The 20793-nt window shown below is 50.9% G+C and overlaps 1 protein-coding gene across 1 annotated transcript in view; it reads left to right on the forward strand.

Moving 5' to 3' along the window:
* The window catches only part of LOC129813544 (sodium channel protein type 4 subunit alpha-like), a 129468-nt gene that overhangs the window by 33180 nt on the left and 75495 nt on the right, over positions 1 to 20793 (forward strand). The window contains exon 2 of the mRNA XM_055865840.1: positions 6370 to 6676. Coding sequence (XP_055721815.1) covers positions 6410 to 6676 — 267 coding nt within the window. The 5' untranslated portion in view covers positions 6370 to 6409. The remainder of the gene's footprint in view (positions 1 to 6369; positions 6677 to 20793) is intronic.

Below are 20793 nucleotides of genomic sequence, written 5' to 3' on the forward strand. Positions count from 1 at the left end.
AATCCATCTCTCTCTCTCTAACCCTCTCTCTCTCTCACCCTCTGTCTCTCTTTAACCCTCTCTCTCTCACCCTCTGTCTCTCTTTAACCCCCTCTCTCTCTCTCACCCTCTGTCTCTCTATAACCCTCTCTCTCTCTCTCTCTCTCTCTCTCTCTCTCTCTCTCTCTCTCTCTCTCTCTCTCTCTCTCTGTCACCCTCTTTCTTTAACCCTCTCTCTCTCTTTAACCCTCTCTCTCTCTCTCTCTCTCTCTCTCTCTCTCTCTCTCTGTCTCTGTCTCTGTCTCTGTCTCTCTCTCTCTCTCTCTACTCTCTCTCTCTCTCTCTCTCTCTCTGTCACCCTCTTTCTTTAACCTTCTCTCTCTCTTTAACCCTCTCTCTCTCTCTCTCTCTCTCTCTCTCTGTCACCCTCTTTCTTTAACCCTCTCTCTCTCTTTAACCCTCTCTCTCTCTCTCTCTCTCTCTCTCTCTCTGTCACCCTCTTTCTTTAACCCTCTCTCTCTCTTTAACCCCCTCTCTCTCTCTCTCTCTCTGTCATGTTTTGTCATTTGATTATCATGTCTTGTCCCTGTGCTTCCCTTCCATTTGTCTCCCTCTGCTGGTCTTAGTAGGTTCTATCCCTCTCTCTTCCCCTCCCTCTCTTCCTCTCTCGCTCTCTCTCTATCGTTCCGTTCCTGCTCCCAGCTGTTCCTCATTCTCCTAACTACCTCATTTAATCTTTCACACCTGTCCCCTATTTTGCCCTCTGATTAGAGTTCCTATTTCTCCTTCTGTTTTCCGCTTCTGTCCTTGTCGGATCTTTGTTTGATGTTTGCTGTTCTGTGTCCTGGTTCCGCCCTGTCGTGGTTTTGCCTTCATCAGATGCTGCGTGTGAGCAGGTGTCATCTAAGATATATCCTGGAGTACCGTTTTGTTTAAGACTGGAATAAAGACTCTGTTTTTGTTAAGTCGCTTTTGGGTCCTCATTCACCAGCATAACAGAAAGATCCGACCACAATGGACCCAGCGACTACGGATTCTCGCAACACTGCCATCAAGACCCAGGGAGCAATGCTCGGCAGACACGAGCAGGAATTGTCTGCTGCTCGTCATGCCGTTGAGACCCTGGCCGCTCAGGTTTCCAACCTCTCAGGACAGTTTCAGAGTCTTCGTCTCGTGCCACCTGTTACTTCCTGGTCTTCCGAGTCTTCGGAACCTAGGGTTAATAACCCACCATGTTACTCTGGGCAACCCACTGAGTGCCGCTCCTTTCTCACCCAGTGTGAGATTGTGTTTTCTCTCCAGCCCAACACATACTCACGAGAGAGAGCTCGGATCGCCTACGTCATATCACTCCTTACTGGTCGGGCTCGGGAGTGGGGCACAGCTATCTGGGAGGCAAGGGCTGAGTGTACTAACGATTATCTGAGCTTTAAAGAGGAGATGATACGGGTTTTTGATCGTTCAGTTTTTGGGAAGGAGGCTTCCAGGGTCCTGGCTTCCCTATGTCAAGGTGATCGATCCATAACGGATTACTCTATAGAGTTTCGCACTCTTGCTGCATCCAGTGACTGGAACGAGCCGGCGTTGCTCGCTCGTTTTCTGGAGGGACTTCACGCTGAGGTTAAGGATGAGATTCTCTCCCGGGAGGTTCCTTCCAGCGTGGACTCTTTGATTGCACTCGCCATCCGCATAGAACGACGGGTAGATCTTCGTCACCGAGCTCGTGGAAGAGAGCTCGCGTTAACGGTGTTTCCCCTCTCCGCATCTCAACCATCTTCTCCCATCAGCTCAGAGACTGAGCCCATGCAGCTGGGAGGTATTCGCATCTCGACTAAGGAGAGGGAACGGAGAATCACCAACCGCCTTTGTTTCTATTGCGGTTCTGCTGGACATTTTGTCATGTCATGTCCAGTAAAAGCCAGAGCTCATCAGTAAGCGGAGGGCTACTGGTGAGCGCTACTACTCAGGTCTCTCCATCAAGATCCTGTACTACCTTGTCGGTCCATCTACGCTGGACCGGTTCGGCTGCTTCCTGCAGTGCCTTGATAGACTCTGGGGCTGAGGGTTGTTTTATGGACGAAGCATGGGCTCGGAAACATGACATTCCTCTCAGACAGTTAGGGAGGCCCACGCCCATGTTCGCCTTAGATGGTAGTTCTCTCCCCAGTATCAGATGTGAGACACTACCTTTAACCCTCACAGTATCTGGTAACCACAGTGAGACCATTTCCTTTTTGATTTTTCGTTCACCTTTTACACCTGTTGTTTTGGGTCATCCCTGGCTAGTATGTCATAATCCTTCTATTAATTGGTCTAGTAATTCTATCCTATCCTGGAACGTTTCTTGTCATGTGAAGTGTTTAATGTCTGCTATCCCTCCTGTTTCTTGTGTCCCCTCTACTCAGGAGGAACCTGGGGATTTGACAGGAGTGCCGGAGGAATATCATGATCTACGCACGGTCTTCAGTCGGTCCAGAGCCAACTCTCTTCCTCCTCACCGGTCGTATGATTGTTGTATTGATCTCCTTCCGGGGACCACTCCCCCTCGGGGTAGACTATACTCTCTGTCGGCTCCCGAACGTAAGGCTCTCGAGGATTATCTGTCTGTTTCTCTCGACGCCGGTACCGTGGTGCCTTCTTCCTCTCCCGCCGGAGCGGGGTTTTTCTTTGTTAAGAAGAAGGACGGTACTCTGCGCCCCTGCGTGGATTATCGAGGGCTGAATGACATAACGGTTAAGAATCGTTATCCGCTTCCCCTTATGTCGTCAGCCTTCGAGATGCTGCAGGGAGCCAGGTTCTTTACTAAGTTGGACCTTCGTAACGCTTACCATCTCGTACGCATCAGAGAGGGGGACGAGTGGAAAACGGCGTTTAACACTCCGTTAGGGCATTTTGAATACCGGGTTCTGCCGTTCGGTCTCTCTAATGCTCCAGCTGTCTTTCAGGCATTAGTTAATGATGTACTGAGAGACATGCTGAACATCTTTGTTTTCGTTTACCTTGACGATATCCTGATTTTTTCACCGTCACTCGAGATTCATGTTCAGCACGTTCGACGTGTACTCCAGCGCCTTTTAGAGAATTGTCTCTACGTGAAGGCTGAGAAGTGTGCCTTTCATGTCTCCTCTGTCACTTTTCTTGGTTCTGTTATTTCCGCTGAAGGCATTCAGATGGATCCCGCTAAGGTCCAGGCTGTCAGCGATTGGCCCGTTCCTAAGTCACGTGTCGAGTTGCAGCGTTTTCTCGGTTTCGCTAATTTCTATCGGCGTTTCATTCGTAATTTCGGTCAAGTGGCTGCTCCTCTCACAGCTCTGACTTCTGTCAAGACTTGCTTTAAGTGGTCCGGTTCCGCCCAGGGAGCTTTTGATCTCCTCAAGAAGCGTTTTACATCCGCTCCTATCCTTGTTACTCCTGACGTCACTAAACAATTTATTGTCGAGGTTGACGCTTCAGAGGTGGGCGTGGGAGCCATTCTGTCCCAGCGCTTCCAGTCTGACGATAAGGTTCATCCTTGCGCTTACTTTTCTCATCGCCTGTCGCCATCAGAACGCAACTATGATGTGGGTAACCGCGAACTGCTCGCTATCCGCTTAGCCATAGGCGAATGGCGACAGTGGTTGGAGGGGGCGACCGTTCCTTTTGTCGTTTGGACTGACCATAAGAACCTTGAGTACATCCGTTCTGCCAAACGACTTAATGCACGTCAAGCTCGTTGGGCGTTGTTTTTTGCTCGTTTCGAGTTCGTGATTTCCTATCGCCCGGGAAATAAGAACACCAAGCCTGATGCCTTATCCCGTCTCTTTAGTTCTTCTGTGGTTTCTACCGACCCCGAGGGGATTCTCCCTGAAGGGCGTGTTGTCGGGTTGACTGTCTGGGGAATTGAGAGACAGGTAAAGCAAGCGCTCACTCACACTGCGTCGCCGCGCGCTTGTCCTAGTAACCTTCTGTTTGTTCCTGTCTCTACTCGTCTGGCTGTTCTTCAGTGGGCTCATTCTGCCAAGTTAGCTGGCCACCCCGGTGTTCGGGGTACGCTTGCTTCTATTCGCCAGCGGTTTTGGTGGCCTACTCAGGAGCGGGACACGCGTCGTTTCGTGGCTGCTTGTTCGGACTGCGCGCAGACTAAGTCAGGTAACTCTCCTCCTGCCGGTCGTCTCAGACCGCTTCCCATTCCTTCTCGACCATGGTCTCACATCGCCTTAGACTTTATTACCGGTCTGCCTTCGTCTGCGGGGAAGACTGTGATTCTTACGGTTATCGATAGGTTCTCTAAGGCGGCACATTTCATTCCCCTCGCTAAGCTTCCTTCCGCTAAGGAGACGGCACAAATCATCATTGAGAATGTGTTCAGAATTCATGGCCTCCCGTTAGACGCCGTTTCAGACAGAGGTCCGCAATTCACGTCACAGTTTTGGAGGGAGTTCTGTCGTTTGATCGGTGCTTCCGTCAGTCTCTCTTCCGGGTTTCATCCCCAGTCTAACGGTCAAGCAGAAAGGGCCAATCAGTCGATTGGTCGCATTTTACGCAGCCTTTCGTTTCGAAACCCTGCGTCTTGGGCAGAACAGCTCCCCTGGGCTGAGTACGCTCACAACTCGCTTCCTTCGTCTGCTACCGGGCTATCTCCGTTTCAGAGTAGTCTTGGTTACCAGCCTCCTCTGTTCTCGTCCCAGCTCGCCGAGTCCAGCGTTCCCTCCGCTCAGGCTTTTGTCCAACGTTGTGAGCGCACTTGGAGGAGGGTCAGGTCTGCACTTTGCCGTTACAGGGCGCAGACTGTGAGAGCCGCCAATAAACGTAGGATTAAGAGTCCTAGGTATTGTCGCGGTCAGAGAGTGTGGCTTTCCACTCGTAACCTTCCCCTTACGACAGCTTCTCGCAAGTTGACTCCGCGGTTCATTGGTCCGTTCCGTGTCTCTCAGGTCGTCAATCCTGTCGCTGTGCGACTGCTTCTTCCGCGACATCTTCGTCGCGTCCACCCTGTCTTCCATGTCTCTTGTGTCAAGCCTTTTCTTCGCGCTCCCGTTCGTCTTCCCTCCCCCCCTCCCGTCCTTGTCGAGGGCGCACCTATTTACAAGGTACGGAAGATCATGGACATGCGTTCTCGGGGACGTGGTCACCAGTACTTAGTGGATTGGGAGGGTTACGGTCCTGAGGAGAGGAGTTGGGTTCCATCTCGGGACGTTCTGGACCGTTCGTTGATTGATGATTTCCTCCGTTGCCGCCAGGGTTCCTCCTCGAGTGCGCCAGGAGGCGCTCGGTGAGTGGGGGGGTACTGTCATGTTTTGTCATTTGATTATCATGTCTTGTCCCTGTGCTTCCCTTCCATTTGTCTCCCTCTGCTGGTCTTAGTAGGTTCTATCCCTCTCTCTTCCCCTCCCTCTCTTCCTCTCTCGCTCTCTCTCTATCGTTCCGTTCCTGCTCCCAGCTGTTCCTCATTCTCCTAACTACCTCATTTAATCTTTCACACCTGTCCCCTATTTTGCCCTCTGATTAGAGTTCCTATTTCTCCTTCTGTTTTCCGCTTCTGTCCTTGTCGGATCTTTGTTTGATGTTTGCTGTTCTGTGTCCTGGTTCCGCCCTGTCGTGGTTTTGCCTTCATCAGATGCTGCGTGTGAGCAGGTGTCATCTAAGATATATCCTGGAGTACCGTTTTGTTTAAGACTGGAATAAAGACTCTGTTTTTGTTAAGTCGCTTTTGGGTCCTCATTCACCAGCATAACACTCTCTCTCTCTGTGTCTCTGTCTCTGTCTCTCTCTCTCTCTACTCTCTCTCTCTCTCTCTCTGTCACCCTCTTTCTTTAACCCTCTCTCTCTCTTTAACCCTCTCTCTCTCTCTCTCTCTCTCTTTCTTTCTCACCCTCTCTCTCTCTCTTTCAATTCAATTTAAGGGCTTTGTTGACATGGGAAACATATGTTTATATTGTTTACAAAGTACAAAAGGGAAAATAAATAAACATAAATATGAGTGTATTTACAATGGTGTTTTGTTCTTTCTCTCACCCTCACTCTCGCTCACCCTGTCTCTCTCTTTCTCTCTCTCTCTCTCTCTTTCTCTCTCTCTCCCTCTCTCTGGCTCTGTCTTACCCATTCTCTCACCCTCTCTCTCATCCTCTCTCTCTCTCTCTCTTTCTCTCTCTCTCCCTCTCTCTGGCTCTGTCTTACCCATTCTCTCACCCTCTCTCTCTCACCCTCTCTCTCTCTCTCCCTCTCTGGCTCTGTCTTACCCTCTCTCTCTCTCTCTCTCTCTCTCTTCCTCTCTCTCTCTCTCTTTATCTCTCACTCTCTCTCTTTATCTCTCTCTCTCTCCCTCTTTGGCGTCTGTCTTCCCCGTTCTCTCACCCTCTGTCTCTCTCCCTCTCTGGCGTCTGTCTTCCCCACCTCCACCTGTACCACCAGCTGTAAGTAAATTCTAGTACAGGATAATCAGGATGAAAAGATGGCAGCCACGCTGTTACCAACGGGTCCTGATGGCTTGCGCCGGTTCACTCGCGAATCCCTGGCCGCCATCGAGCAGCGGATTGCCGAGGAGCAGGCCAAGAACGCCAAGGATTACCAGGAGGATCTGGGCAACGTGGAGCTGCCCATGCCCAGGCCCGACCTGGAGGCTGGCAAACAACTTCCACGTATCTTTGGTGACATTCCCCCAGGACTGGTTGGGGTACCTCTGGATGACATCGATCCCTTCTACTTCAAGAATCAGAGGGTGAGTGTGGGGTAGGGGTGTGGGCTGTGAGGGGGAGGCGGGGGGTGGGATACAGGAGGTTGGTGGCACATTAATGGTGGAGGACGGGCTGGAGCGGAATGAGTGGAATGGTATCAAATACATCATGGTTTGATGCCATTCCATTTGAACTCCGTTCCAGACTTTATTATGAGCCGTCCTCCCCTCAGCAGCCTCCACTGTGACTCTCTGTGATAGTGCCAATACAATACTGATATATTCACGGTAACGTGATAGATCAGAGCAATTAAACACAGTAAAATACAGTAAAAGTCACCCATTGAACTGTAAGAAAATGTATTTCTACAGTATTTTACTGTAATTTACTGCATATTAGAAGCATATTAATGACTAGAAGGTGCGTCTAGAGGACTTATCAAAGGCTTTCAAACTGGATGTGATTACAGACAGATCAAATGGACATAGTTAATCATTACAAGGTTTAAGACCTGCTGCCGCTCTGATCTGTCCCCTATATGTAATTGTTAAGGAACTACTACCACCACATATCACTTAAATTAGTACAGGACTCTCACTAACGGGTGCCACAAATATAGACGTTTACAAGGCACGCCTTAAAATATGTTAATGAGCCAGTGATTCTTTCTCCTCCAATAATATTTCGCCCCACAATGCACCATCATTTACAATATGCTCCAGTAAATATATAGCAAAATAGCAATACAGTACTTTTTAAAAATTGAAAATACAATCAGTAATTACTAATAGTGAATATCTAATAATATATTACAATTTATATCACTTGCTCGTTAGGCCTTAACAAAGGCTTCCAAACTTCCCGTGACTCAACTAGCCTGTACCCCCTGCACACTGACTCGGTACCGGTGCCCCCTGTATATAGCCTCCACACTGACTCGGTACCGGTGCCCCCTGTATATAGTCTCCACACTGACTCGGTTCCGGTGCCCCCTGTATATAGCCTCCACACTGACTCGGTACCGGTGCCCCCTGTATATAGTCTCATTACTTAGCTGTACCCCCTCCACACTGACTCGGTACCGGTGCCCCCTGTATATAGTCTCATTACTTAGCTGTACCCCCTACACACTGACTCGGTACCGGTGCCCCCTGTATATAGTCTCCACACTGACTCGGTACCGGTGCCCCCTGTATATAGTCTCATTACTTAGCTGTACCCCCTGCACACTGACTCGGTACCGGTGCCCCCTGTATATAGTCTCATTACTTAGCTGTACCCCCTCCACACTGACTCGGTACCAGTGCCCCCTGTATATAGCCTCCACACTGACTCGGTACCAGTACCCCCTGTATATAGTCTCCACACTGACTCGGTACCGGTGCCCCCTGTATATAGTCTCATTACTTAGCTGTACCCCCTGCACACTGACTCGGTACCAGTGCCCCCTGTATATAGCCTCCACACTGACTCGGTACTCGACTCGGTACAGTCAGCATTTCACTGTAAGGGTCTACACTTGTTGTATTCGGCGCATGTGACTAATAAAGTTTGATTTGATTGTGACTCCAGGGCCAAACAAATCAAAAGGAAGTGGCCACTCAGACAAACAAATCAAAAGGAAGTGGCCACTCAGACAAACAAATCAAAAGGAAGTGGCCACTCAGACAAACAAATCAAAAGGAAGTGGCCACTCAGACAAACACATCAAAAGGAAGTGGCCACTCAGACAAACACATCAAAAGGAAGTGGCCACTCAGACAAACAAATCAAAAGGAAGTGGCCACTCAGACAAACAAATCAAAAGGAAGTGGCCACTCAGACAAACACATCAAAAGGAAGTGGCCACTCAGACAAACACATCAAAAGGAAGTGGCCACTCAGACAAACACATCAAAAGGAAGTGGCCACTCAGACGTTAAAGCTTTGGGACTTGCTGCCACTCTGATCTGTCCCATTATATTTCATTAGTACAGGACTCTCACTAACGAATGCAACAAATATAGCCTCTTACAAGACGTGCCTCAAAATATGTTAATACACGAGAAACAACAAGACCATGCACCCACTGGTGGTCAAAAGATTTTTGGAATGTGGTATGGTACTGTATTCTGAATTACAGTAAATTACTGGCAGCAATTGGCCAGTTAAGTTACTGTAGAGTTTCAGGACAAGGTTTGTAGGATTCCTAAAATACAGTATATTATTGTATTCTGTGGGGAGTACAGCATTCTCACTCACTGGTGCAACAAATATAGACTAACAGTGAAATACTTACTTAGAGGCCCTTCCCAACAATGCAGAGTTAAAGATACACAAAGTATATATACATTTGAAATAGTTGACACAAGGGGTGAATACACAGTGAATAACGAATAACAATAATGAGTAAAAATAACATGGTTATATACAGGGACTACCAGTACTGAGTCGATGTGCAGGGGTATGAGGTAATTGAGGTAGCTATATACATATAGGTAGGGGTAAAGTGACTAGACAACAGGATAGATAATAGACAGTAACAGCAGTATACTGTAGGTAGGGGTAAAGTGACTAGACAACAGGATATATAATAGACAGTAACAGCAGTATACTGTAGTATATTGTAGGTAAGGGTAAAGGATAGATCATAGACAGTAGCAGCAGTATACTGTAGGTAGGGGTAAAGTGACTAGACAACAGGATAGATAATAGACAGTAACAGCAGTATACTGTAGGTAGGGGTAAAGGATAGATAATAGACAGTAGCAGCAGTATACTGTAGGTAGGGGTAAAGGATAGATAATAGACAGTAACAGCAGTATACTGTAGGTAGGGGTAAAGGATAGATAATAGACAGTAACAGCAGTATACTGTAGGTAGGGGTAAAGGATAGATAATAGACAGTAACAGCAGTATACTGTAGGTAGTGGTAAAGTGACTAGACAACAGGATAGATAATAGACAGTAACATCAGTATACTGTAGGTAGGGGTAAAGGATAGATAATAGACAGTAACAGCAGTATACTGTAGGTAGGGGTAAAGGATAGATAATAGACAGTAACAGCAGTATACTGTAGGTAGGGGTAAAATGACTAGACAACAGGATAGATAATAGACAGTAACAGCAGTATACTGTAGGTAGGGGTAAAGTGACTAGACAACAGGATAGATAATAGACAGTAACAGTGTTGGGTAGAGTCCAGTGTGTTGGTAGAGTCCAGTGTGTTGGTAGAGTCCAGTGTGTTGGTAGAGTCCAGTGTGTTGGTAGAGTCCAGTGTGTTGGGTAGAGTCCAGTGTGTTGGTAGAGTCCAGTGTGTTGGTAGAGTCCAGTGTGTTGGTAGAGTCCAGTGTGTTGGGTAGAGTCCAGTGTGTGGGTAGAGTCCAGTGTGTTGGTAGAGTCCAGCGTGTTGGTAGAGTCCAGTGTGTTGGGTAGAGTCCAGCGTGGGGGTAGAGTCCAGAGTGTGTGTAGAGTCCAGTGTGTGGGTAGAGTCCAGTGTGGGGGTAGAGTCCAGCGTGTGGAGTAGAGTCCAGCGTGTGGAGTAGAGTCCAGCGTGTGGGGTAGAGTCCAGCGTGTTGGTAGAGTCCAGCGTGTTGGTAGAGTCCAGCGTGTTGGTAGAGTCCAGCGTGTTGGTAGAGTCCAGCGTGTTGGTAGAGTCCAGCGTGTTGGGTAGAGTCCAGCGTGTGGGTAGAGTCCAGCGTGTGGGTAAAGTCCAGCGTGTGGGGTAGAGTCCAGCGTGTGGGGTAGAGTCCAGCGTGTGGGGTAGAGTCCAGCGTGTGGGGTAGAGTCCAGCGTGTGGGGTAGAGTCCAGCGTGTGGGGTAGAGTCCAGCGTGTGGGGTAGAGTCCAGCGTGTGGGGTAGAGTCCAGCGTGTTGGGTAGAGTCCAGTGTGTGGGTAGAGTCCAGCGTGCTGGGTAGAGTCCAACGTGTTGGGTAGAGTCCAGCGTGGGGGTAGAGTCCAGCGTGGGGGTAGAGTCCAGCGTGGGGGTAGAGTCCAGTGTGTTGGGTAGGGTCCAGCGTGTGGGTAGAGTCCAGCGTGTTGGGTAGAGTCCAGCGTGTTGGGTAGAGTCCAGCGTGTGGGTAGAGTCCAGCGTGTGGGTAGAGTCCAGCGTGTGGGTAGAGTCCAGCGTGTGGGTAGAGTCCAGCGTGTGGGTAGAGTCCAGCGTGTGGGTAGAGTCCAGCGTGTTGGTAGAGTCCAGCGTGTTGGTAGAGTCCAGCGTGTTGGTAGAGTCCAGCGTGTTGGTAGAGTCCAGAGTGTTGGGTAGAGTCCAGTGTGTTGGTAGAGTCCAGTGTGTTGGTAGAGTCCAGTGTGTTGGTAGAGTCCAGTGTGTTGGGTAGGGTCCAGCGTGTGGGTAGAGTCCAGCGTGTGGGTAGAGTCCAGCGTGTTGGGTAGAGTCCAGCGTGTTGGGTAGAGTCCAGCGTGTGGGTAGAGTCCAGCGTGTGGGTAGAGTCCAGCGTGTGGGTAGAGTCCAGCGTGTTGGTAGAGTCCAGCGTGTTGGTAGAGTCCAGCGTGTTGGTAGAGTCCAGCGTGTTGGTAGAGTCCAGCGTGTTGGTAGAGTCCAGCGTGTTGGTAGAGTCCAGCGTGTTGGTAGAGTCCAGAGTGTTGGGTAGAGTCCAGTGTGTTGGTAGAGTCCAGTGTGTTGGTAGAGTCCAGTGTGTTGGTAGAGTCCAGTGTGTTGGGTAGGGTCCAGCGTGTGGGTAGAGTCCAGCGTGTGGGTAGAGTCCAGCGTGTTGGGTAGAGTCCAGCGTGTTGGGTAGAGTCCAGCGTGTGGGTAGAGTCCAGCGTGTGGGTAGAGTCCAGCGTGTGGGTAGAGTCCAGCGTGTTGGTAGAGTCCAGCGTGTTGGTAGAGTCCAGCGTGTTGGTAGAGTCCAGCGTGTTGGTAGAGTCCAGCGTGTTGGTAGAGTCCAGTGTGTTGGTAGAGTCCAGTGTGTTGGTAGAGTCCAGTGTGTTGGTAGAGTCCAGTGTGTTGGGTAGAGTCCAGTGTGTTGGGTAGAGTCCAGCGTGTGTTGGTAGAGTCAAGTGTGTTGGGTACAGTCCAGCGTGTGGGGTAGAGTCCAGCGTGTTAGTAGAGTCCAGCGTGTTGGTAGAGTCCAGTGTGTTGGTAGAGTCCAGTGTGTTGGTAGAGTCCAGTGTGTTGGGTAGAGTCCAGTGTGTTGGTAGAGTCCAGTGTGTTGGTAGAGTCCAGTGTGTTGGGTAGAGTCCAGTGTGTGGGTAGAGTCCAGTGTGTGGGTAGAGTCCAGTGTGTTGGGTAGAGTCCAGCGTGTTGGGTAGAGTCCAGCGTGTTGGGTAGAGTCCAGAGTGTGGGTAGAGTCCAGCGTGTGGGTAGAGTCCAGCGTGTTGGGTAGAGTCCAGCGTGTTGGGTAGAGTCCAGCGTGTGGGTAGAGTCCAGCGTGTGGGTAGAGTCCAGCGTGTGGGTAGAGTCCAGCGTGTTGGTAGAGTCCAGCGTGTTGGTAGAGTCCAGCGTGTTGGTAGAGTCCAGCGTGTTGGTAGAGTCCAGCGTGTTGGTAGAGTCCAGCGTGTTGGTAGAGTCCAGCGTGTTGGTAGAGTCCAGCGTGTTGGTAGAGTCCAGAGTGTTGGGTAGAGTCCAGTGTGTTGGTAGAGTCCAGTGTGTTGGTAGAGTCCAGTGTGTTGGTAGAGTCCAGTGTGTTGGGTAGGGTCCAGCGTGTGGGTAGAGTCCAGCGTGTGGGTAGAGTCCAGCGTGTTGGGTAGAGTCCAGCGTGTTGGGTAGAGTCCAGCGTGTGGGTAGAGTCCAGCGTGTGGGTAGAGTCCAGCGTGTGGGTAGAGTCCAGCGTGTTGGTAGAGTCCAGCGTGTTGGTAGAGTCCAGCGTGTTGGTAGAGTCCAGTGTGTTGGTAGAGTCCAGTGTGTTGGTAGAGTCCAGTGTGTTGGTAGAGTCCAGTGTGTTGGTAGAGTCCAGTGTGTTGGGTAGAGTCCAGTGTGTTGGGTAGAGTCCAGCGTGTGTTGGTAGAGTCAAGTGTGTTGGGTACAGTCCAGCGTGTGGGGTAGAGTCCAGCGTGTTAGTAGAGTCCAGCGTGTTGGTAGAGTCCAGCGTGTTGGTAGAGTCCAGTGTGTTGGTAGAGTCCAGTGTGTTGGGTAGAGTCCAGTGTGTTGGTAGAGTCCAGTGTGTTGGTAGAGTCCAGTGTGTTGGGTAGAGTCCAGTGTGTGGGTAGAGTCCAGTGTGTGGGTAGAGTCCAGTGTGTTGGGTAGAGTCCAGCGTGTTGGGTAGAGTCCAGCGTGTTGGGTAGAGTCCAGAGTGTGGGTAGAGTCCAGTGTGTGGGTAGAGTCCAGTGTGGGGGTAGAGTCCAGCGTGTGGGGTAGAGTCCAGCGTGTGGGGTAGAGTCCAGCGTGTGGGGTAGAGTCCAGCGTGTTGGTAGAGTCCAGCGTGTTGGTAGAGTCCAGCGTGTTGGTAGAGTCCAGCGTGTTGGGTAGAGTCCAGCGTGTTGGGTAGAGTCCAGCGTGTGGGTAGAGTCCAGCGTGTGGGTAGAGTCCAGCGTGTGGGTAGAGTCCAGCGTGTGGGGTAGAGTCCAGCGTGTGGGGTAGAGTCCAGCGTGTGGGGTAGAGTCCAGCGTGTGGGGTAGAGTCCAGCGTGTGGGTAGAGTCCAGCGTGTGGGTAGAGTCCAGCGTGTGGGGTAGAGTCCAGCGTGTGGGTAGAGTCCAGCGTGTGGGGTAGAGTCCAGCGTGTGGGGTAGAGTCCAGCGTGTGGGGTAGAGTCCAGCGTGTGGGGTAGAGTCCAGCGTGTGGGGTAGAGTCCAGCGTGTGGGGTAGAGTCCAGCGTGTTGGTAGAGTCCAGCGTGTTGGTAGAGTCCAGCGTGTTGGTAGAGTCCAGCGTGTTGGTAGAGTCCAGCGTGTTGGTAGAGTCCAGCGTGTGGGTAGAGTCCAGCGTGTGGGTAGGGTCCAGCGTGTGGGTAGGGTCCAGCGTGGGGGTAGAGTCCAGTGTGTTGGGTAGGGTCCTGCGTGTGGGTAGAGTCCTGTGTGTGGGTAGAGTCCAGCGTGTTGGGTAGAGTCCAGTGTGTGGGTAGAGTCCAGTGTGTGGGTAGAGTCCAGTGTGTGGGTAGAGTCCAGCGTGTTGGGTAGAGTCCAGCGTGTTGGGTAGAGTTCAGCGTGTGGGTAGAGTTCAGCGTGTGGGTAGAGTCCAGCGTGTTGGTAGAGTCCAGCGTGTTGGTAGAGTCCAGTGTGTTGGTAGAGTCCAGTGTGTTGGTAGAGTCCAGTGTGTTGGGTAGAGTCCAGTGTGTTGGTAGAGTCCAGTGTGTTGGGTACAGTCCAGCGTGTGGGGTAGAGTCCAGCGTGTGGGGTAGAGTCCAGCGTGTGGGGTAGAGTCCAGCGTGTGGGGTAGAGTCCAGCGTGTGGGGTAGAGTCCAGCGTGTGGGGTAGAGTCCAGCGTGTGGGGTAGAGTCCAGCGTGTTGGGTAGAGTCCAGCGTGTGGGGTAGAGTCCAGCGTGTTGGGTAGAGTCCAGCGCGTGGGTAGAGTCCAGCGTGTGGGGTAGAGTCCAGCGTGTTTGGTAGAGTCCAGCGTGTTGGGTAGAGTCCAGCGTGTGGGGTAGAGTCCAGCGTGTGGGTAGAGTCCAGCGTGTTGGGTAGAGTCCAGCGTGTTGGGTAGAGTCCAGCGTGTGGGTAGAGTCCAGCGTGTGGGTAGAGTCCAGTGTGTTGGGTAGAGTCCAGTGTGTGGGTAGAGTCCAGTGTGTGGGGTAGAGTCCAGCGTGTTGGGTAGAGTCCAGCGTGTTGGGTAGAGTCCAGCGTGTGGGTAGAGTCCAGCGTGTGGGTAGAGTCCAGCGTGTGGGTAGAGTCCAGCGTGTTGGTAGAGTCCAGCGTGTTGGTAGAGTCCAGCGTGTTGGTAGAGTCCAGCGTGTTGGTAGAGTCCAGCGTGTTGGTAGAGTCCAGTGTGTTGGTAGAGTCCAGTGTGTTGGTAGAGTCCAGTGTGTTGGTAGAGTCCAGTGTGTTGGGTAGAGTCCAGTGTGTTGGGTAGAGTCCAGCGTGTGTTGGTAGAGTCAAGTGTGTTGGGTACAGTCCAGCGTGTGGGGTAGAGTCCAGCGTGTTAGTAGAGTCCAGCGTGTTGGTAGAGTCCAGTGTGTTGGTAGAGTCCAGTGTGTTGGTAGAGTCCAGTGTGTTGGGTAGAGTCCAGTGTGTTGGTAGAGTCCAGTGTGTTGGTAGAGTCCAGTGTGTTGGGTAGAGTCCAGTGTGTGGGTAGAGTCCAGTGTGTGGGTAGAGTCCAGTGTGTTGGGTAGAGTCCAGCGTGTTGGGTAGAGTCCAGCGTGTTGGGTAGAGTCCAGAGTGTGGGTAGAGTCCAGCGTGTGGGTAGAGTCCAGCGTGTTGGGTAGAGTCCAGCGTGTTGGGTAGAGTCCAGCGTGTGGGTAGAGTCCAGCGTGTGGGTAGAGTCCAGCGTGTGGGTAGAGTCCAGCGTGTTGGTAGAGTCCAGCGTGTTGGTAGAGTCCAGCGTGTTGGTAGAGTCCAGCGTGTTGGTAGAGTCCAGCGTGTTGGTAGAGTCCAGCGTGTTGGTAGAGTCCAGCGTGTTGGTAGAGTCCAGCGTGTTGGTAGAGTCCAGAGTGTTGGGTAGAGTCCAGTGTGTTGGTAGAGTCCAGTGTGTTGGTAGAGTCCAGTGTGTTGGTAGAGTCCAGTGTGTTGGGTAGGGTCCAGCGTGTGGGTAGAGTCCAGCGTGTGGGTAGAGTCCAGCGTGTTGGGTAGAGTCCAGCGTGTTGGGTAGAGTCCAGCGTGTGGGTAGAGTCCAGCGTGTGGGTAGAGTCCAGCGTGTGGGTAGAGTCCAGCGTGTTGGTAGAGTCCAGCGTGTTGGTAGAGTCCAGCGTGTTGGTAGAGTCCAGTGTGTTGGTAGAGTCCAGTGTGTTGGTAGAGTCCAGTGTGTTGGTAGAGTCCAGTGTGTTGGTAGAGTCCAGTGTGTTGGGTAGAGTCCAGTGTGTTGGGTAGAGTCCAGCGTGTGTTGGTAGAGTCAAGTGTGTTGGGTACAGTCCAGCGTGTGGGGTAGAGTCCAGCGTGTTAGTAGAGTCCAGCGTGTTGGTAGAGTCCAGCGTGTTGGTAGAGTCCAGTGTGTTGGTAGAGTCCAGTGTGTTGGGTAGAGTCCAGTGTGTTGGTAGAGTCCAGTGTGTTGGTAGAGTCCAGTGTGTTGGGTAGAGTCCAGTGTGTGGGTAGAGTCCAGTGTGTGGGTAGAGTCCAGTGTGTTGGGTAGAGTCCAGCGTGTTGGGTAGAGTCCAGCGTGTTGGGTAGAGTCCAGAGTGTGGGTAGAGTCCAGTGTGTGGGTAGAGTCCAGTGTGGGGGTAGAGTCCAGCGTGTGGGGTAGAGTCCAGCGTGTGGGGTAGAGTCCAGCGTGTGGGGTAGAGTCCAGCGTGTTGGTAGAGTCCAGCGTGTTGGTAGAGTCCAGCGTGTTGGTAGAGTCCAGCGTGTTGGGTAGAGTCCAGCGTGTTGGGTAGAGTCCAGCGTGTGGGTAGAGTCCAGCGTGTGGGTAGAGTCCAGCGTGTGGGTAGAGTCCAGCGTGTGGGGTAGAGTCCAGCGTGTGGGGTAGAGTCCAGCGTGTGGGGTAGAGTCCAGCGTGTGGGGTAGAGTCCAGCGTGTGGGTAGAGTCCAGCGTGTGGGTAGAGTCCAGCGTGTGGGGTAGAGTCCAGCGTGTGGGTAGAGTCCAGCGTGTGGGGTAGAGTCCAGCGTGTGGGGTAGAGTCCAGCGTGTGGGGTAGAGTCCAGCGTGTGGGGTAGAGTCCAGCGTGTGGGGTAGAGTCCAGCGTGTGGGGTAGAGTCCAGCGTGTTGGTAGAGTCCAGCGTGTTGGTAGAGTCCAGCGTGTTGGTAGAGTCCAGCGTGTTGGTAGAGTCCAGCGTGTTGGTAGAGTCCAGCGTGTGGGTAGAGTCCAGCGTGTGGGTAGGGTCCAGCGTGTGGGTAGGGTCCAGCGTGGGGGTAGAGTCCAGTGTGTTGGGTAGGGTCCTGCGTGTGGGTAGAGTCCTGTGTGTGGGTAGAGTCCAGCGTGTTGGGTAGAGTCCAGTGTGTGGGTAGAGTCCAGTGTGTGGGTAGAGTCCAGCGTGTGGGTAGAGTCCAGCGTGTTGGGTAGAGTCCAGCGTGTTGGGTAGAGTTCAGCGTGTGGGTAGAGTTCAGCGTGTGGGTAGAGTCCAGCGTGTTGGTAGAGTCCAGCGTGTTGGTAGAGTCCAGTGTGTTGGTAGAGTCCAGTGTGTTGGTAGAGTCCAGTGTGTTGGGTAGAGTCCAGTGTGTTGGTAGAGTCCAGTGTGTTGGGTACAGTCCAGCGTGTGGGGTAGAGTCCAGCGTGTGGGGTAGAGTCCAGCGTGTGGGGTAGAGTCCAGCGTGTGGGGTAGAGTCCAGCGTGTGGGGTAGAGTCCAGCGTGTGGGGTAGAGTCCAGCGTGTGGGGTAGAGTCCAGCGTGTTGGGTAGAGTCCAGCGTGTGGGGTAGAGTCCAGCGTGTTGGGTAGAGTCCAGCGCGTGGGTAGAGTCCAGCGTGTGGGGTAGAGTCCAGCGTGTTTGGTAGAGTCCAGCGTGTTGGGTAGAGTCCAGCGTGTGGGGTAGAGTCCAGCGTGTGGGTAGAGTCCAGCGTGTTGGGTAGAGTCCAGCGTGTGGGTAGAGTCCAGCGTGTGGGTAGAGTCCAGTGTGTTGGGTAGAGTCCAGTGTGTGGGTAGAGTCCAGTGTGTGGGGTAGAGTCCAGCGTGTTGGGTAGAGTCGAGTGCAAGAGAGTTAGTGAGTAATACTTTAATTGGATAGTCCATCTGTAGATGTGTTTTACAGACTATCAGTAACATTTCAATTAACTATCTACTAACCCTAAACCTAGCTCTAACCCCAACCCCAACCCTAACCCTTACCCTAACCTTAACCTTTTCCCTAGCACTAGCCCTAGCCCTTATTCTAAACCTAACAGTAACCTTAGCAAACAATTGCTTATCAACAGATAGTTTGTTGATATAGTTGGTTGATAGTATGACCATCTGTATAACGTCAACATATGGAAAACCTCACACTATCCAAATAAAGTTACTGTTAAAAAAGGTCAATGCAGGTAGTCCGGGTAGCCATTTGATTAGCTATTTAGCAGTCTTGTTTATCAGTCTCATGGCTTGGGGGTAGAAGCTGCTCAGGGTCCTGTTGATTCCAGGCTTGGCGCGCTGGTACCGCTTGCCGTGTGGTAGCAGAGAGAACAGTCTATGGCTTGGGGGCTGGAGTCTTTGATCATTTTTTGGGCCTTCCTCTGACCCTGCCTGGTATAGAGGTCCTGGATGGCAGGAAGCTTGGCTCCAGTGATGTACTGAGCTGTATTCACCACCTTCTGTAGCGCCTTGCGGTCGAGTGCCTTGCAATTTCCGTACCAAGCGGTGATGCAGCCAGTCAAGATGCTCTCAATGGTGCAGCTGTAGAACTTTCTGAGTATCTGAGTGCCCATGCCAAATCTTTTCAGTCTCCTGAGGGGGAAGAGGAGCTGTCGTGCCCATCTCACAACTGTGTTGGTGTGTTTGGACCATGTTAATTCCTCAGTGATGTGGACCACAACACTTACCTGTCCACCAGAGACCACAACACTTACCTGTCCACCAGAGACCACAACACTTACCTGTCCACCAGAGACCACAACACTTACCTGTCCACCAGGCCACAACACGTATCTGTCCACCAGGCCACAACACTTACCTGTCCACCAGAGACCACAACACTTACCTGTCCACCAGAGACCACAACACTTACCTGTCAACCAGAGACCACAACACTTACCTGTCCACCAGAGACCTCAAAACGTTTGGTTGGGGTTGTGGATGTTGGTTTAAAGCTTAACACAATAGAATGTACAGTTCTTGCTAATCGTGATGATTTATTCAAAACACACATACACATATTACAGCTGATGCATATGTACATGAAAGAAACCTGAATTAAAATTATGATTGTGTCATTATACAATACATAGCCGCATATATTTTTACCGCATTTTACAAAAACATTAATAAATAACTGATTGGAGATGTCTTTGGTACATAATTGGTCTAGCCTATACTCCAAAATTAAATACATTTGAGTAATCGGCTTTGAGTTGTGGATTGTATTCTTATTATTATACATACTTGATGGACTGGTTACCTGATGCTACACTCCAACAGGTGTATTCATGAGTCTGGTAGACAACGTATAGCCATAGGTGATGCTGTTGGTTCATTGATTGTCGATTACAGAGTCGTAGTTCAGGCCTCTCTGTCCGTTACCAGAGTCTTTACAGAGTCGTAGATCAGGCCTCTCTGTCCGTTACCAGAGTCTTTACAGAGTCGTAGATCAGGCCTCTCTGTCCGTTAACAGAGTCTTTACAGAGTCGTAGATCAGGCCTCTCTGTCCGTTACCAGAGTCTTTACAGAATCGTAGATCAGGCCTCTCTGTCCGTTACCAGAGTCTTTACAGAGTCGTAGATCAGGCCTCTCTGTCCGTTACCAGAGTCTTTACAGAGTCGTAGATCAGGCCTCTCTGTCCGTTACCAGAGTCTTTACAGAGTCGTAGATCAGGCCTCTCTGTCCGTTACCAGAGTCTTTACAGAGTCGTAGATCAGGCCTCTCTGTCCGTTACCAGAGTCTTTACAGAGTCGTAGATCAGGCCTCTCTGTCCGTTACCAGAGTCTTTACAGAGTCGTAGATCAGGCCTCTCTGTCCGTTACCAGAGTCTTTACAGAGTCGTAGATCAGGCCTCTCTGTCCGTTACCAGAGTCTTTACAGAGTCGTAGATCAGGCCTCTCTGTCCGTTACCAGAGTCTTTACAGAGTCGTAGATCAGGCCTCTCTGTCCGTTACCAGAGTCTTTACAGAGTCGTAGTTCAGGCCTCTCTGTCCATTACCTCACATTACCTCACAACCTCACATAATTCTACCCAAAAACTCTCAACCAGTGGCAAATGGGCTTTTTTAGGTGAGTGCTGATGCCGCCCTTTGATAAGCAGTGCCCACTACGTCAAAGGCAGGGACGCAAAATATGTATCTTGTTTGATTGCCAGCGTGTCTCTCCAGGGTTGAAGAGACGCATCGGTGCGGAGCTCCACCAACGTTCCGTCAGATAAATCATGTAGCAGATGTAGGATATGATAGAAAGAGTATGTGGGCGCAGCGGGTCGAGTGGCGCAGCGGTCTAAGGCACTGCATCGCTGTGCTCGATGCGTCACTACAGGCCCGTGTTCAATCCCGGGAGACCCATGAGGCGGTGCACAATTGGCCCAGCGTCGTCCGGTTTAGGGGAGTGTTTGGCCGGCCGGGATGTCCTTGTCCCATCGCGCTCTAGCAACTCCTGAAGTCGGGCCGGGCGCATGCACGCTGACACGGTCGCCTGGTGTACGGTGTTTCCTCTGACACATTGGTGCGGTTGGCTTCCGGGTTAAGCGAGCAGTGTGTTAAGAAGCAGTGAGGTTTGGTTGGGTCGTGTTTCGGAGGACACACGGCTTTCGAACTTCGCCTCTCCTGAGTCCGTACGGGAGTTGCAGCGATGGGACAAGACTGTAACTACCAATTGGATATCATGAAATTGGGGAGAAAAAGAGGTAAAAAAAAAAAGTTTATAAATTATAATAATACAAAAAAAATAGAAGGAGTATATGGCCTTTTCTGTAGAATACAGGCTGGAGATAAAATGGATGGTAATGTAATGAGACACTTTTTACAGGTTTCTCTGATCAAATGGCCGAACCTCAATGGCACTCAATCAAATGAAAAACGTGCTGTTATGTTAACAAACAACATATCCTAAAAACAGGACAGGTCACAAAGTAAAATGGACAATATGGAATGGCCAATCACAACTGTTTCGTCCCAGGAGTTTCATCCCATTGTCATGTACAGTGGTTTCAAGTTAGTATCCGTCAATTTTGGACAAGCTGATCATTGTGAAAAATAAAAATATTTTCTGCATATTCAAAGTTTTTAAATATCCAAATTGATTAGTCACAAGAATCAGGACTAATAAAGTAAATTCAATAATGGCCTGTTTTACAAACGGTGGGCCTACCACCTAGATGGGCGTTCATACCATTCCATTGCAGGCTGACATGGTAGGCTACATACACTCCAGTAAGCACTATCCAACATTTTTTAAACCTTTTTTGTTGTTTGTGTTTTACAAACGGTAGGCTTACCACATAGATGGCTATTCATATTATTACGTTTCAGGCAACACTTTAAGCTATACCTCGGTAAGCACGGACTGACACCTTTCTGATGTCTTTTATT

This window comes from Salvelinus fontinalis, chromosome 17 (assembly GCF_029448725.1).
Source record: "Salvelinus fontinalis isolate EN_2023a chromosome 17, ASM2944872v1, whole genome shotgun sequence".
Taxonomy (NCBI): domain Eukaryota; kingdom Metazoa; phylum Chordata; class Actinopteri; order Salmoniformes; family Salmonidae; genus Salvelinus; species Salvelinus fontinalis.